At 37.3% G+C, this 17,287-nt stretch overlaps 1 protein-coding gene across 1 annotated transcript; it reads left to right on the forward strand.

Annotated features, from left to right (window-relative positions):
- The first annotated feature begins 5,102 nt into the window (after positions 1–5,102).
- Positions 5,103–17,154, forward strand: LOC139154087 (vomeronasal type-2 receptor 26-like). The gene is made up of 6 exons (XM_070728517.1): positions 5,103–5,245; positions 6,667–6,958; positions 8,781–9,620; positions 10,427–10,654; positions 15,340–15,466; positions 16,253–17,154. The coding sequence occupies exons 1-6, from the start codon at positions 5,103–5,105 to the stop codon at positions 17,152–17,154; spliced, it is 2,532 nt and encodes an 843-aa protein (XP_070584618.1).
- The last annotated feature ends 133 nt before the right edge of the window (positions 17,155–17,287 follow it).

Below are 17,287 nucleotides of genomic sequence, written 5' to 3' on the forward strand. Positions count from 1 at the left end.
AATCAACCTTGAGCCGGTGATGAGATTTGTACCGCTGACCTTCAGATCTACAGTCAGCTTCAGTGGTCTGCAGTACAGCACTCTGCCTGCTATGCCACCCTGGCTCATTTTACTGATCTTGGAAGGGTGGAAGTCTCAGTGAACCTTGAGCCTACTGAGATTCAATCTGCCAAGCTGCTGAGTCTGTGGAGAAGGGTGGCCTAGAAATCCAAATAAGAAATTAGCCAAATATTCAAGGCCAAGACTGCAACATTAGGTACAGTGTAGGTACAGTGTCAATGGGATAGTACAGTGGTGAAATGTACATACCTTCCTTATTGGTTCAGAACCATGCGATTTGCGTACCACTGTCACATGTGCTTTTCATTCTCTAAGTATGCATAAAAGGCTTTGCATATGCGCAGAGGGTTAAAAAAGAAAATGGCAGTGCCTGGGTGGGTGGGCGGTGCCTTGCGCTGCTACCTCTACTGGTTCTCTGAACTACCTCAGCTGGCATTACTGGTACTTCTCTTCCGGTTGTGACGTGGGACATAGCAGCTAGAAAGAGCGATCCCCACTCCCCAAAACTGTTTTATTTTCCATCTCTTGGAGACCCCTCGAGGCATAGAGACCATAGGTTGAAGTGGGAAAAGAGGAGCAACCCGGGCGACAGCGGGGGCGAAGGCATTCACCTGCTGGAGCGTAGGGTATCCTTTCTATCCAAGATGGAACATCTGCCAGATTTGATGGCGACCTGAAGCCGTACAGATCCACATAAGAAGGAAGCTTTTATAATCCAGGTGAATCGCATCGGAGAATGTTTTTAAAAGCATTTTAGTCAACTGCTGAGGAGACCGAGTTGTAGCATCAAGAGAAGACTTTGAATTAAAGGTGGCAATCTTGAGGAGGAGGTGAGAAGACGCGACAGAGTAGTGAAAGAATGAGATCGAAAGGAAAAAGGAAAGGTGTGTGAAAGTTACTTTAAAGAACCCGGGAACTCGGATGGAGAAAACACTTTGCGAACGATCTTAATGCTTTAAACTGCTGCAGAAGATATAGAAGATAGAGTTTTGTTCAGATTTGCTTAAATTCATAAATCCAAGACCTCAATAACGTAGTATTTTGAAGAAATACTTTCTTGAGAAAAAGAGGAAGTGACTTAACAAAAAAAAAAGACAGCGAACATCTTAACAAGAGAAGTAAATGCTGAATAATTGGTAATTTTTAAGACGTGAGTAACAGGATCCTTGTTCTTATCTTATAAACTCAAAATTAACTACCAATTGAAATCTCCATTAAATACCATTGTTACGCCATACCTCAGAGCTTTACATAACTTTAAGAGACAGTAAAAGAGGATATTTGACATCTGTCAGATTAAAAAATAATAATAATAACAACTGCAAGAGCTTTTAACTCACATGCCAGTGCAATTCCTATTATATAACAGATTACTTATTTATACAAATATGTAGACACCTATTTAGATACTTGCTTAGATTACTGTCATTAACTTTAACTGAAAATTTTATTGTAAGATATACCAAAACATCACAAATAGACAAGTGTTATTATTACTGTTATAATTACTGTTATAACTATTACTATCAACTTAATTTAAGTTACTATAATATTATAAGTTAATTCAATTTAATTCAAGTTAATATTAATATAGTATGTGATATAGTATTGAAATAGTATTGATATAGTATTGATATTACAAATCTATATGTATTTTTCCCCTTGAATTTCTTTTTCTTCATATAGACTCCATATAGCATTTAGATTTGTATACTACTTCGTAGTTCTTTCGACCATATTGCCCCCAACCATCTGGGTCCTGAATCTACTGCCCTCAGAAGAATGGTAGGCTGTGCCAGTGAGAACATGGAGGCATGGGGCATAGGGGAATTGAGATATTCCCTTCCCCTAGGCTTATAAAAAAAATTATGCATGGTATGTCTGGATGTATGATTGGTCTCTTAAATTGGGGTTCTTTTTAAATTAACTTAAATATTAGATTTGTTTATATTGCTTTATTACTGTTGTTAGCCACCCTGAGTCTGTGGAGAGGGGCAGCATACAAATTTGATTAATAAATAAATAAATAAATAAACTGAACTGCCGGTAGTTGGCAGAATTAGCCTGCAATACTGTATTTTAACCATGCCTCATAATACTTGACACATTGGCGTTAATCGTCAGAATTACATTGGGGATGCATTCTTGGGTGCCAAACAAGTTCCTGGGAGAATTTGTTTGAATAGCTTCATAAGCCTTCATGTTTATATATGGCCTGACTTGCATAATTAAATGTCTTTTATGTGAATGGATTTCCAGACAAATTGCAAACTACAAGAACCATTTGTGCTATGGCTTCAGTTGTATGCCATGTAATAGTTGGACAACTATTTCTGCTGTAAATAATTTAACAAGAGTAGGATGTATTGTTGCCTATGCAATTTAATTATTATTTGAGTGCTCTTTTCAATAGTAGAAAAGACATATAGGTAATCCTCGACTTACAACAGTTCATTTAGTGACAATTTAAAGTTACAATGGCACTGAAAAAAATGATTTATGACCATTTTTCATAAATGTGACTGTTCCAGCATGCCCACGGTCATGTGATCAGAATTCTTACACTTGGCAACTAACTCATATTTGTGACAGTTGCAGTAGTCCTGGATCATATGATCTCCTTTGACCTTCTGATGAGCAAAATCAATAGGGGAGCCAAATTCATTTAACCACCATGTGATTAACTTAACAACTTATGTATTTTTCTGTGTATAAGATGCACCTTTTTACTTTAAAAAACTGCATCAAAAACTGGGTGCGTCTTATACACTGAATGTTGCCAAGGCCGCCCAGCAGCCCTTGGCGGGAGGCCGGCACTTCAGCCCTTGGTGGGAGGCCGGCGCTTCAGCCCTAGGGATGCCCCTGAAAGTGGGAGATTGGAGTGGGGTCTGATGGAGATGAGCCACCTCTCACGGGACTATCAGCACCACACCATGGGCCTCCTCTGCAGGCTGGATGCGCCAAGGGGAATTCTCCTTGTGAGTGGCTCCCGGAGGCTCCCAGCAGCAAAGCGTCACATTCCAGGTGGCTGCAGAGGCCTCCAGGAGGCAGGAACAAGGGAATCATGCTACTGAGTTAGCCAGCCATGGTGGAGACAGTGGCGGCGGCATCAGGGGCCTGGGGCATGGACGTGACAGTCCCACCATTGCTGCTCCTTGTCCATACCCCAGGGCCCTGCCGCCATTGCTGCCACTGTCTCCACCAGGATCGGCTAACTCAGCAGAATGATCCCCTTATTCCCACCACCTGGGAGTTGCTCCCGAGGAGAATTCCCCTTGGCGCATCCAGCCAGCAGAGGAGGCCCATGATGTTGCACTGATCATCCCATGGGAGGGGGCTCAGCTCAATCAGCCCCCATTCTAATCTTCTGCCTTTGGAGGCATCCTCAGGGCCAAGTCACTGGCCTCCTGCCAAGGGCTGCCAGGCGGCCTCGACAACGTTCCTCCAAAATCCTAAGCATTCCTATCAAACAGACAACAAGTTGTTAAAATAGGGAACATCATATCTAATCTTGTACTGGTTAACATTGCCATACCCCAAGGCAGAGTACTTGTGTCAACACTCTATATACTCCATATAAATGACCTTTGCAATCACATTACAAGCAACTGCATTTGCCTCGCCAATGGTGTAAAACTTTTCAGCACCACTAATAACATATCTACTCTCCAAAAAGATCTTGATTTTGTGTCTGAATGGTCAAACATCTGGCAACTCCAAATCTCAACCAATAAATGTTCTGCCTACACATTGGCAAAAAGAATCAGAACACCAAATACAAGCTGAACAAACAAGACCTTACAGGCAATCCTCACTCCATAAAAGACCTTGGCATACTCATATCAAATGACTTAAGTGCCAAAGCCACTGCAACAACATCACCAAAAAGGCTTCAAGAGTTGTTAACCTAATTCTACATAGCTTCTGCTCTGGTAATCTCACACTACTAACCAGAGCATACAAAACTTTTGCCAGATCAATCCTTGAATACAGCTCATCTGCCTGGAACCCACACCGCATTTCGGACATAAACATGCTAGAGAATGTCCAGAGGTACTTTACTAGAAGAGCCCTTCACTCCTCCACTCGCAACAGAATACCTGATTCCTAAGAGGTCAGCATGCCTACCATCCCCTATCCTAATGTTTTTCTCTTATTGTTTATGTATATAAACATTGTTATATATTTGCATACCACCAATACATACATGACAAAACAAAAATAAAATAAAAATAAATAAAACCCTGTTTTATAAATATTCTCCAAATATTTTGTAAACTCTTCAGCTATATGATTCTTACACCATTCCCCATGGACAAGTCTTTGAACATTGTAATTATGTTAGATTATAATGGTTTATTCTTCCTCTGCCAAACCCAGATACATTTTCTCAAGCAAGTGACCTCCTTCAGTAACAACATATGAAAGTTAATATAAAATATTATGGTGCATTTGAAACTAAAAAGTTAGCTTTGAAGATAGGCAGGGTCCAATCAGTCTAATGTTTCACTTTATCAGAAGTGAATAAAGTGAAGAATCCAATAATGTTATTTGTGATGACCTTCAGAATTTGTTTGGATCAAAACATTTGTAATTAATTAATCTAAGTTATCCTTCTCAGCCCAATATATTGAGAAAAAACTGCTTATTTGGATCATATATTCTGATTTATTGCAATTCTGCACTTAAAATGTACTACAAATTTTAAAAAGAATGAATGAAGAGAAAAAATGCATTTGGGAAAATAAATCTAAAAATATATATTTTATTGTAGCTCATATATTCATGGAGAAATCCAAAGAAAAATGCAAACTTATTAAAATTTTGGGTTGATTGAAATATGATTTTATTATCCTTTTAAAATTTATAGTGTTGTGTAGACTGAATATTGACAAAACAAGTAGACTCAAAAAATAGGCAGTACTAGACAGTGTCTTAAAGGAATGCATGCCATGGAAAGGGTCGTTTTGCTACAGCTTTTCCTTTGGCAATTGCCCCATTTGATCCTAACTAATTTCAAGGCACATTATAACATCTGCATTATGAGTGACCTCTTCCAGTTTCCATATGAGTATTCCAAACCAGGGGACATAATAATTGGAGGGATAGCTGCACAATTTGATTCCCTCCTGGAAATAAGCAACTTTGAGGAACATCCTGAAACAAAGGTGGTAGAAGAACCTATGTAAGGAAATTTCATCTTGAGGTAGCAGTAACTGAATGTAGGAAATATTCTGGGTGTGATCTAATTCATTAAAAAGTATTTTTGAAATGTTTGTTATTGTTAGTTTAACAGAAATAAATTTTTAATTCACTTGGTTCTACATTCTATTTCTATATGGTGTCATGTCAAGTTTTGCTTTTTTCTATCCCTTTATAGTTCTTATCCTTCAAGGTAACATCTGTGTTTATTGCTACTTCTTTCGGATTTCATCTTCTTCCTGTAAAACAATTCTAATATTTCTGTTTGTTTTTCAGGTCTTTTAATTCACTTTTATTTTTTAAATGAATCACAGCCTCATATTCTATTATTAACACACACACACAAGCTATATCTGTCTGTCTGTCTGTCTGTCTGTCTGTCTGTCTGTCATCTATCTATCTATCTATCTATCTATCTATCCATCCATCCATCCATCCATCCATCCATCCATCCATCCATCCATCCATCTATCTATCTATCTATCTATCTATCTATCTATCTATCTATCGATCTACCTACTATCTATCTCTCTATCTCTCTATTCAGATACACAGTATATTTAAGTATTCATAAAAATCTCTTCATCTCTCTCTCTCTAGAGAGAGAGAGAGAGAGAGAGAGAGAGAGAGAGAGAGAGAGAGAGAGAAATTGTATCTACTGTATACCTGTTTTATTCTGCAAGAAAAACCCAGCAAGGCATTAGGTCTGTTGAAAGTTTGATCATTATATTAATAGAAATATATTTTTGCCCCTTAATTTAAAAAAATAAAAATAAAATAAAGATCTAGATATAACTTGTTTTTGTGGCTGCAATATCCCAAGCACATACTATCATTGTTGCATTTTAAAAGTTTTCTTTGCACTTTCAGACAATAATCCATACTTTTCATTACTATTGAATAAAACATCTATATATGAAATAAATTAGCTTTGACTGTTGGTTTTACAGTTGATATTTAACCACTTATTTATCCTTAAATGATTGTAATGACTAAGGATTTTCAGGCTTGTTAATTACTAGGAATGGATTCTGTAGGGCTTCTGGATTGGATTGTGGATTAGACTTTAAGTAGAGAAAAATCACTGATGGCAGAAACATGTTTATTCCATAAAGCTTGAAAAAAAGCCACATTTGTATCCTTGAAAACACTGAGACAAGATCAATTTTAGAGCAGCATTTTTCTTTATCCAGCGTGGTTTGGAAAAAGTTATAGCCTAAAATTAAGACTGAAAAACAAAAAAGTTGTTATTTTTCAAACAGTGCTCAAAATATGCCTATGAAAATTCATTTCAATGTAAGCTTCTTTGTGACTTTTCAAACATTTAAATTTGTTTCTAGATGCAGTAATATGCATACAAAATAATGTGGTAGTTATTTCATACGTTATGTACATTTTCCTTAGGGTAGTATTAAAGAATTACCAGCATGTACTTTCATTAATGTTTGCTGTGAAGCAGATTAATGAGAATCTTAAAATATTGCCAAATATCAGCATAGGGCTCCACATTTATGACAGCTACAATAATGCAAAGATGTCTTATCAAAACACACTGAAACTTCTGTCTTCCTGGAAGAAGATTATTCCAAATTACAAATGCAAGATGCAAACTAATTTGATAGCTGTCATTGGAGGTCTTGATGCCAAAGTCTCTCTTCATATGGCTACTGTTTTAAGCATCTATAAGATTCCACAGGTATGTGCAAGCAGGCAAGGAAATTTACAATGCAATTTGGCGTGTTCTGTAAATACAAACTGAAAATAAATTTCTATGTGAATTAAATAAAGGCATGATGATTATGGTCAAGAAATATACCTCTTGTGGGATAAAAATAATGAGAAAAGGGGGAGGGGGAACTAGTATTCTTTGGTAAATCTTTAAGTAATAATCACATTAAGAGTTTAAATAAACCAGGCACAATGTCAAAAAAGACAAAACGATAGTGGTGCACATGCAGTGCTGGAAACTCAGCTTATGTGCATGTGCAGAAGAAAAAAAAATTAAAGTCAATTTAAATATAATAAAATTTATAAAAAGACCAAACAGTTCCATGATGTCACCAGCAGTTTGCTACTGGTTCAAGTGAACTGGTCCAAACTGGGAGGAACCCACTCTGAAACCAGGAATGTAATTTAAGGATAGTTTTATAGAAGGCAATTTTATATTTCCCCTCTAGCTTTATATTTCCCCAATAAGCATTATTTTTTTCAGTTCATTTCCATTATTGTAATGATCAGGGATGTTCAAACTAGTAATCCCACACCATATTTAGTAAAATTGTACGCAGTTTGCAGGCTAAACTATCTATAAATTGAAAAAAAATTCACAAAAATGGGGGAGGCTCTTTTGAGCAAAATAAAAAAATAAGCATAATTTTTTTCATTTCAATTTTCAGTTCATTGTGTACATAAATGTTCAAACTAGTTTCCCAATGAAAAACGTTTTCAAGAAGACCAAAAATAAACCATTTTTTGTCCGGGTCATATTGACCTGGGATCAGTACAAGTGTGAGGTTTTTTGCCCAGCAAAAACTAAGCCCCCCATCCCCCCAAAAAAAATTATTATAGAAAGAACCCATAACATGATGCAAACTCGTGAAATTTCAAGTTTCAGATATGCAGGGAATTTTTTTTTACAGGGTCTCAAACTTCAATTCGGGTGACAGAGACCCGAACAGAACAGCAGGGTTTTTAAGAGAACTTAATAGAATTACACCCTCATCCCATTCTTTTCTTACTTTGTACTCATTTCTGGAAGGAGGAGGAGATTACAGGGATTACAGGAGAATATAACTTTAGTTCAGTCATGAAAAAGGTAAATTATTTTTTTTCAACAAATGTAAAACATTGTGGGATGATCACATTTGAAAATAGTCACAAAAGCAAAAAAGAAAATAGTCGTATTTGAAAATAGTCACTAAAGCAAAATTCCTGCTTTTGATGGTGGTTTCCCAAAAAGTATTATTTCTTGCCTCAAAATGTTTTATCAGGGCAGCTTATTCAGAATTAAATATGCCCATTTTATGGAAAAATTGTGCTTTACAATATTAAAACCAATCATTTTGTTTAGCAAAATTTAGTATCATTTAGTAAAATTTCTTCAGATATGTGTTTACTGCACAGGAAATAATTGTGGTAAATTATGGTCATTTATTATAATTATTTATTTGTTTATTTGTTTGTTTGTTGATTGACTGATTGATTGATTTGATTTTTTTTTATGCCACCCTTCTCCTTAGACTTAGGGTGGCTTACAACATGTTAGCAATAGCACTTTTTAACAGAGCTAGCATATTGCCCTCACAATCTGGGTCCTCATTTTACCCACCTCGGAAGGATGGAAGTTTGAGTCAACCTTGAGCCGGTGATGAGATTTGAACTGCTGATCTGCAGATCTAGCAGTCTGTTTAAGTGGCCTACAGTACTGCACTCTACCCACTGCGCCACCTTGGCTCTATTTAAATTCTACCTGTCATTCTTTTTTTAAACAACTTTTTGTTTCTTTTGCTTTTATTTAGATTGCTTGCTCTGTGTTTGCTCCAGTGACGAACATTAAAACACAGCTCCCTTTTTTCTACCGGATGATCCCTAGTGAAACAAATCAATATATGGGACTTATTCAGTTGCTCCTTTTTTTTCAATGGAAATGGATTGGAATTATTTCACCAGATGATGATCAAGGAGAAAAATTTGTGCAGGCCTTGTTACCCATGCTTTCCCAGCATGCAATCTGTGCAGCAATCATTGAAAGAACGCTAACCCTTTCTGGTGTTTTAGAAAATTTTGAGTCCTTTCAACCTGTTTTTGAAATGGCTGAGTCATTATCCAAATCCAATGTAAAAGTCTATATTGTAAATGCAGAACCGCAAGCTGTCTCATGCTTGAAATGGCTAGTATATATTTATAGGAGCATACAAAAGTCAGTGCAACTAATCAGAGGCAAAGTGTGGCTTATGACAGCCCAGTGGGATTTCTCATCAGAGACATTTCACCGAGATTTTGATATACATTTTTTTCATGGTGCCTTGTCTTTGGCAAGTCACTCAAAAGAAGTGCTGGGATTTACAGAATTTCTGCATTCTCTACAACCTACCTGGTCTAAGGAAGATGGGTTTATCAGAATCTTCTGGGAACAAGCATTCAACTGCCTTTTTCCTAGTTCTAATGAGGATAATAATAATAATTCTTGCACTGGAAAGGAGAAGTTAAAAAATCTTCCTGGAACTCTCTTTGAAATAACAATGACCAGTCAAAGCTATAGCATCTATAATGCAGTCCATGCTATTGCATATGCTTTACATAAGATGTTCTTATATTCCACCTATAGGCTAGATGCCTCAGATCTGTTACATTGGCAGGTAAGGCTTTTCAAAATGTAATTCTCTTTATTATTATTTAGCAGGTACATATTGCTTCTGAAAGGTTATCAAAGTCTATGTTTCTTTACAATATTCTATTTTCAAATTTTGTATCTTGTTCGTGATGAAATATATTTCTTCCCCAGCCATCACAGGTCACATAGAAGCAATGAAACTGCTTCTAGTTTATGGGACCAATTCAATAATTCTTTCCCTTTTCCTATTCTTATCTATCTATCTATCTATCTATCTATCTATCTATCTATCTATCTATCTATCTATCTATCTATCTATATCTATCCATCCATCCATCCATCCATCCATCCATCCATCCATCCATCCAGCTAGTACCTACCTACCTACCTACCTACGTACCTACCTATCTATTTGTTGGTCTGTCTATTTAATTTTCTGTCTGTCTATCTCCCATGGAGCATGGTATACAGCATATATGCAATGAAGATGATGGTGATGATGATTATGATGATGTTCGTCTATCATGTTTGAAAAGGATCTTGACATCTAATGGGTTGTGGGCTTTACTCAAGGTGTCTGCAGGTGGCTTGTGAGGCCTATACAGGCACAGAATGTTCTGTCACATGCTGGGCAGACATGTGTTGGCACCATTGTCGCAGCCATTATTAAAATGAAGGTGGCAGGACATGAATTTCTTCTTTGCTTTAATGACTACCTTAATATATTAATATAAATATATTAGTATTATATTAATAATATAATCCAAAACAAGGACTTCTCTACTAATTGAAGTTTTAATGTTTTTAAGTTGTTTTTCTCTTTCATTTTAGCTTCACCATTTTCTGAAGACCATGACATTTAATCATAATGCTGGAGAAACCATATCTTTTGATGAAAATGGTGAACTGGTAGCTGGGTTTGATGTTATCAACTGGGTCACTTTCCCAAACAAATCTCTTCTTCGTTTGAAAGTGGGATGGCTGGATCCACAAGCTTTAAGTAGTTCTCAATTAACTCTTCACAAAGAGACAATCACATGGCACAGTTCATTTAATCAGGTAAACTACAAATAAAATTTCAAATATAGAAAGCTAAATGAGAAAGTGTTTGTAATTTATAAATGATTTCTGGCCAGTAGAGTTTAGAAGAAAACCAGTGAATATTTTCTTATACTAATATGCTATTTAAAAAAATCTTTTAACTCTTTGTTGTTGTTGTTGTTGTTGTTGTTAGTTGCAAAGTCATGTCTGACCCATCACAACCTCTAGGACAACATTCCTCCAGGCCTTCCTGTTCTCCACCATCCCCTAGAGTCCATTTAAGTTCACATCTACTGCTTCAGTGTCTCCATCCAGCCACCTCATTCTCTGTCATCCCCTTCTTTTTCTTGCAATGTTTCCCAGCATTAGGCTCTTCTCCTTCCTTCTCATTAGATAGTCAAAATATTTGAGTTTCATCTTCAGGATCTGGCCTTTTAAAGAGCAGTCAAGGTTGATCTCCTCTAGGACTGACTGGTTTGATCACCTTGCAGTCCAAGGGACTCGCAAAAGTTTTCTCAAGCACTAGTTCAAAGGCTTCAATTCTTTTAACTGAATGAAAATTAAAAAAATATGTCAGGTGCCAAGAAAATCAGGAGATCCACACAGTTCAAATTAGTATAAAGATTTATTATACAATTAAGCGTTCTATAAAAATCTGAACTACTAGTGGCCAAGGGAAATTAGTAAGAGTTAAGAGTGAATTAGTAAGAGTTAAGAGTAAATTAGTAAGAGTTAAGAAGGAATTCAAGGTGAACTGAATTTAAATCTCTAGTGGGAGGGAAGAGGCTCATGATTTATGATACAATTGACCCTTTCCTCAGGTTCAGTCTGGTAAACTTCTACAAATTATTCTTTTGATTTGTTCCCCCCATCCTATTTTAATACATAAAAATGTTTTAAAATATATAGAATGTACTGCTTTATCATTTTCTTTTATATACGATATAAAATCAGATTCATTTGATGTTGAACTTGTTGATGCCCAAAAGCTCTTTATAAAATTATTATATTCTAATCTAGCAGGCAATTCAAATATTAACAAGGTTGGCAATGGCCAAAAGCAGGAAAATTTGAGAAACAAGGATGCTAATTCTGCCTGCATAAGACCAAGCTTTAAGAACAAATGCATACAAAGCCAGCATTGAGAAGATCCAAAAGATGCAGGCAGTTTGCAAAAGCCATTTCTACAAAGAAGCTGAAGAAATAATGAACTATCTAGTTAGTTGCTGCCATCTTACATAGAGTAACTACAAACAATGACAAAGTAGCAATAATGGTGCATTGGAAGAAGTACTATTGGCCTGCAAGTGGAAACTTGAGGTGGGGGGGTGTATAAAAGAAAATCATAGAAAATGATGAAACTATATTGCTCTGGGACTTTAGAATTCAAACAAACAGGCACTTGCCACAAAACACTCCACACTTAATAATTGCTGATAAAAAAAGGCAAAAGAGTCTGGATAGTGGATGTGGCAGCATCTGAAGACAGCAGAATATAACAGAAAGAACTGGGAATACAAAGAGCAGAAAACAGGAATAGAAGAACTCTGATAAAAGAAAGCAAAGGTAGCACCAATGGATGAAAGCATCACTTGAACACCATTGACAAAATCAACCTAAATCAACTGCAAAAGGTGCTTTATTTGGAACAACTGATGACGATACAAACACCATCAAACATCAACATCTGCCGATGCCCAATCATTCAGAAGGACTTGATAGATGAATAGATTTTTTATATTTTGCTGGCTGTTTGAGAAAGCATAAGAATAAACTTATAATATTTAGTGTGGAGACTGAGGATTACATTATTTATTTGTTTGTTTGTTTGTTTGTTTGTTTATTTATCTATCTATCTATCTATCTATCTATCTATCTATCTATCTATCTATCTATCTATCTATCTATCTATCTATATTTGTATGCCGCCCCTCTCCGAAGACTCTGGGCGGCTCACAGCAATAATAATACAATGTAAACAAATCTAATATTTAAGTTAATTTAAAAAAACCCTCAATTTAGAAACCAATCATAAATACTAGCATACCATGCATAAATTTTATAAGCCTAGGGGGAGGGAAAGTGTCAATTCCCCCATGCCTGACAACAGAGGTGGGTTTCAAGGAGCTCACGAAAGTCTAGGAGGGTGGAGGCAACTCTGATATCTGGGGGGAGTTGGTTCCAAAGGGTCGGGGCCACCACAGAGAAGGCTGTTCCCCTGGGTCCCGCCAAACGACATTGTTTAGTTAATGTGAGCTGTGGATCGAGGAGGATGCCCAAGTTGTGGATCCTCTCTGAGGGGGTCAGTAATCCCCCCCCAGGGTTATGGACAGACAGATGGAATTATCCCTGGGAGGCAAAACCCACAGCCACTCCGTCTTATCAGAGTTGAGTTTGAGTCTGTTGACACCCATCCAGGCCCCAACAGCCTCCAGGCACTGACACATCACTTCCACTGCTTCGTTGACTGGACATATGTATTTGCACATATGGCATATATACATAGAATAAAGTAGTATATTTTGGATGTTCAATAATAGTAAATAGGGAAATTGTATCTCTTTTAGGCAAGGAAAGGCCAGGCACCCTACCCCAATCCAAACCCTTGACGTGAGTGATGTCAAGTTGGCCACCTTTAAGCCAATCACATGACCTTTAAGCCACCCTGATCACATGATTGTCAAGCCATTCACACCTGGTCACATGGCTAGAAAGCCACACCCACAAAATTAGCCACATGCACAGCATGGTTTTAAACTTTTTTACAGTCCTTCATTGGCAGTGAGGGTACCACAAGGCTTGGTATTCTTTAATATCTTCATAAATGACCTAGATGAGGGAATAGAGGAGAAGCTAACCAAATCTGCAGATGATACTAGGCTGCCAGGAATAGCTAACAAAGGGATAGGCAAAGTTGGCTCTTCTATGATTTGTGGACTCCAACTCCCAGAAATCCTGAGTCAATCATGCTAGCTCAGGAATTCTGGGAGTTGAAGTCCACATGTCATAGAAGAACCAATTTTGCCTACCCCTGCTCTAGAGGATAAGCTCAAGATACAAATGTATCTTGACAAATTTGAACATTGGGCCCTATCTAACAAAATGAGATTCAATGCAGAAAAAAGTAAAGTCCTAGAAAAGAAAAACCAAAAATATACATATAAACTGGGTGAAATCAGACTCAAAGGCAGTGACTATGAGAGAGGTCTTGGACTCTTAGTGGACAAGCTAAACATAAGTGAACAGTGTGCAGAGGCTGCTAAAAAATCTAATACAATCCCAAACTGCATTAATAGAGGGATACAATTTAGATCTAGATACTAATATCCAGGGGTGAGTAGCAGGCAGGAGGGGGTGGAATGCAGTTCCACCTGCAGAAATCAAGCTGAATGCATAGCTCCAGTTGACCGGTGGCAATCACTTCCTGGATTACAGGTCTTGGCTCGGCCCTCCTTTTTTTCCTCCTCCTCCTGCTGCTGCATGCTCCTCACTTTTTTCCTCTTTCCTCCTTCCTGGCCTCAGATCAGCTTCCTTTTCTCCTGCCCAGCTCCCCTCCAGCCTCACATGGCCACCTCCCAAGGCCAGGAAGGAGGAAAGAGGAAAAAAGCAAGGAGTGCACAGCAGTAGCAGCAGCAGCAGCAGTGGGAAAAAAAGGAGAGCTGAGTTGCGCCACAGCAGTCTAGGCTGCGGTCTATTTCCCCTCTGCCTGCAGCTGAGATGAAAAGTTATCATGCAGCAATAATAACCTTGTGACTCTCCCTTGGTTTTCTGATATTTTTAAATTCCCCTTTCCCATCTCTTCCTCTTCGGAAAGCGGCAGGGAGACCAACACCAATAGGATTTGTGGGGGGTCCTTTTCCTCCCCCATCTTTTCTCAACAGCTGATTGGCACCTGTTCATCTAGCTACCCAGTCTGTGGCAGAGGGCAACCCATGAAGGAGAGCATGGGAAATGTGAAGCAAATTGTCACCCAGCGAATGACACTGGTGATGTTGTAAGTCGAGGACTTAACAGTTCACTTGAATGATGATGATTGTTCAAGCCACTCCCATCTGGTCACATGGATGCCAAGCCACTCCTACCCAGTCACATGATCATCAAGCCACACCCACAAAATAAGCCACACCCACAGTGTGGCAGTAAAAATTTTGGCTGCCCATTACTGCTAATTCCACTCTATAAAGCCTAAGTTAGACCACACCTAGAGTACTGTATCCAGTTTTGGTCATGACGCTACAAAAAAGATGTCAAGACTTTGGAAAATGTAAAGAGGAGAGCAATGATTAGGGGACTGGAAACTAAAACATTTGAAGAATGGTTGCAAGAATTTGGCATGGCTAATCTAGCAAATAGAAGGACCAGGGGAGACTTGAAAGTATTGTTCCAATATTTTAGACTTGCCACAGAAAGGAGGGGGTAAAGCTATTTTCTAAAGCACCAGAAGAGATTCAACATGGTAATAAAGAGAAACTTTCTGACGGTGAGAACAATCAATCAGTGGAACAGCTTGCCTTCAGAGGTTGTGATGGTCCAGCACTTGAGACTTTCAAGAAGAAATTGAACTGCCATTTGTCATAAACAGTGTGGGATCTCTTGCTTGAGCAGGAGGTTAGATTAGATGATCTACAAGGTCCATTCCAACTCTCTTAATCTGTTAATCTGACTACTATCTGAAACTATTTATTTATTTGTTCTGTTTATAGATTTTGCCTGTTGCTCTATGTAATGAGAAATGCCATCCAGGTTATAGACGAAAAAAGAAGGAAGGACAACCATTCTGCTGCTATGATTGTGTTCCCTGTTCAAATGGGAAGATTTCAGACCAGAAGGGTAGGAAACATAATAATTAATATTACAAATTATAAATTGAATATACACAGGAAAAAGAAAACACAAAAATTTGTTTACTGGTACTAAGGTCAACAGAATAACTTTGAATGTTAAAAGTCTCACACCAACAATGTCTAAAACATTGCTTCATTCTCCAGAATCTGAAAAAAGCAAAATATTTATAGAGTATTTTGTATCACTGTCACATGGACGTTTGATAATATGTATTCTGGAGACAGAGAAAGACACAGAAGATAAATGATAGATAGACAGACAGACAGACAGACAGACAGACAGACAGACAGACAGACAGACAGACAGATAGTTGTTAATAGACGAATAGATATCCCAGGACAAAAAAAGAGCTTTCCCTCTCTCCTACAATATTCTTTTTTTTTTTTTTTGATTTAGAGTTTGGGTCAAAACAATAAATTGTTACAAACTGTAATTAGAAAACATTAATTACACTAGGTTTAGAACACAAAATGCTTATTAGGTATTAGGTGTGAAGAATAATCTCTCAAAGTAATACATATTCAGTCAGCTTTGTAAAATAAATATACAACTTTCTTAGAAATGTATATATTTATAAAGAAGCAGATTTCAAAAATTTGCTCTTGATTTCAGAGTAAAATGTCCTGAATACAATTAAGAGAAAAAAATCAGCTGTAGTTAATATTCTGATACTTCAAACTTAATTTCTGTTGTCAAAAGTTTTTATATAAAACCTGGCAGAAATGGCCATTTAGTTCATTGCATTATATATCTGCTTACATTTATTTTTAGACATGGACAACTGTTTTCAGTGCCCAGAAGAACAATTTCCAAATGAGAACAAAAACCAATGTATTGCCAAGAGATTACATTTTCTCTCTTTCTTGGATCCTTTGGGAATTATTTTAGCATGTTTAGCTTTCTTTTTTGTTCTGCTCACAATTCTGATACTAGGAGTTTTCATCAAGAACCAGAATACTCCCATTGTCAAAGCCAACAACCGGGACCTCACCTACTGCCTGCTCATCTCTTTATTGCTTTGTTTTCTCTGCTCCTTGTTATTTATTGGCCAGCCACAGATAGTGACTTGCTATTTACGACAAATTACTTTTGGTATCATGTTCACAGTGGCTGTTGCTTGTATATTAGCTAAAACAATAACTGTAGTTCTAGCTTTTATGGCCACCAAGCCAGGATCTAGGATAAGGAAATGGATTGGGAGAAGATTGATCATTCTCATCATATTTGGTTGTTCCTTCATTCAGGTTAATATTTGTTCTGTATGGCTATGCACAGCTCCTCCTTTCCCAGAGTTTGATATGTATTCCTTTCCTGGAGAAATTATAGTGCAGTGCAATGAAGGATTGCTTGGTATGTTTTATTATGTCTTGGGCTACTTGGGATTTTTGGCTATAGTTAGCTTCACTGTGGCTTTCCTAGCCAGGAAGTTGCCAGATACTTTCAATGAAGCCAAGTTCATCACTTTCAGCATGCTGCTCTTCTGCAGTGTGTGGCTGTCCTTCATTCCGTCATATCAGGGCACTAATGGAGAATATATGGTGGCTGTGGAAATCTTCTCTATCTTGGCATCTGGTGCTGGATTATTAATCTGTATCTTTTTCCCTAAGTGTTACATCATTATCCTAAAACCTGAATTGAACAACAAGGAACAGTTGATAACGAAAAGCACTTAAGCAGAAATTCTAATGTGTATTAGTTAATGTATATTAAATTACTCAAATATTTCATTACTGATACATTTACCATTTTTTCAAGTTTTGAGGCCTGTTGTTGAGATCTGTAAATTATAAAAATTTGTAAATAAGG

Source organism: Erythrolamprus reginae, chromosome Z, assembly GCF_031021105.1.
Source record: "Erythrolamprus reginae isolate rEryReg1 chromosome Z, rEryReg1.hap1, whole genome shotgun sequence".
Classification (NCBI taxonomy): domain Eukaryota; kingdom Metazoa; phylum Chordata; class Lepidosauria; order Squamata; family Dipsadidae; genus Erythrolamprus; species Erythrolamprus reginae.

Bases quoted from the DNA above. Each gene is read 5' to 3' on its own strand.
- LOC139154087 (XM_070728517.1), top strand. From the start codon at position 5,103: ATGAGTGACCTCTTCCAGTTTCCATATGAGTATTCCAAACCAGGGGAC. The intron at 5,246-6,666 runs GTAAGGAAATTT...CATTTTCCTTAG, and splicing joins AAGGTGGTAGAAGAACCTAT to GGTAGTATTAAAGAATTACC. The intron at 10,655-15,339 runs GTAAACTACAAA...TTCTGTTTATAG, and splicing joins GGCACAGTTCATTTAATCAG to ATTTTGCCTGTTGCTCTATG.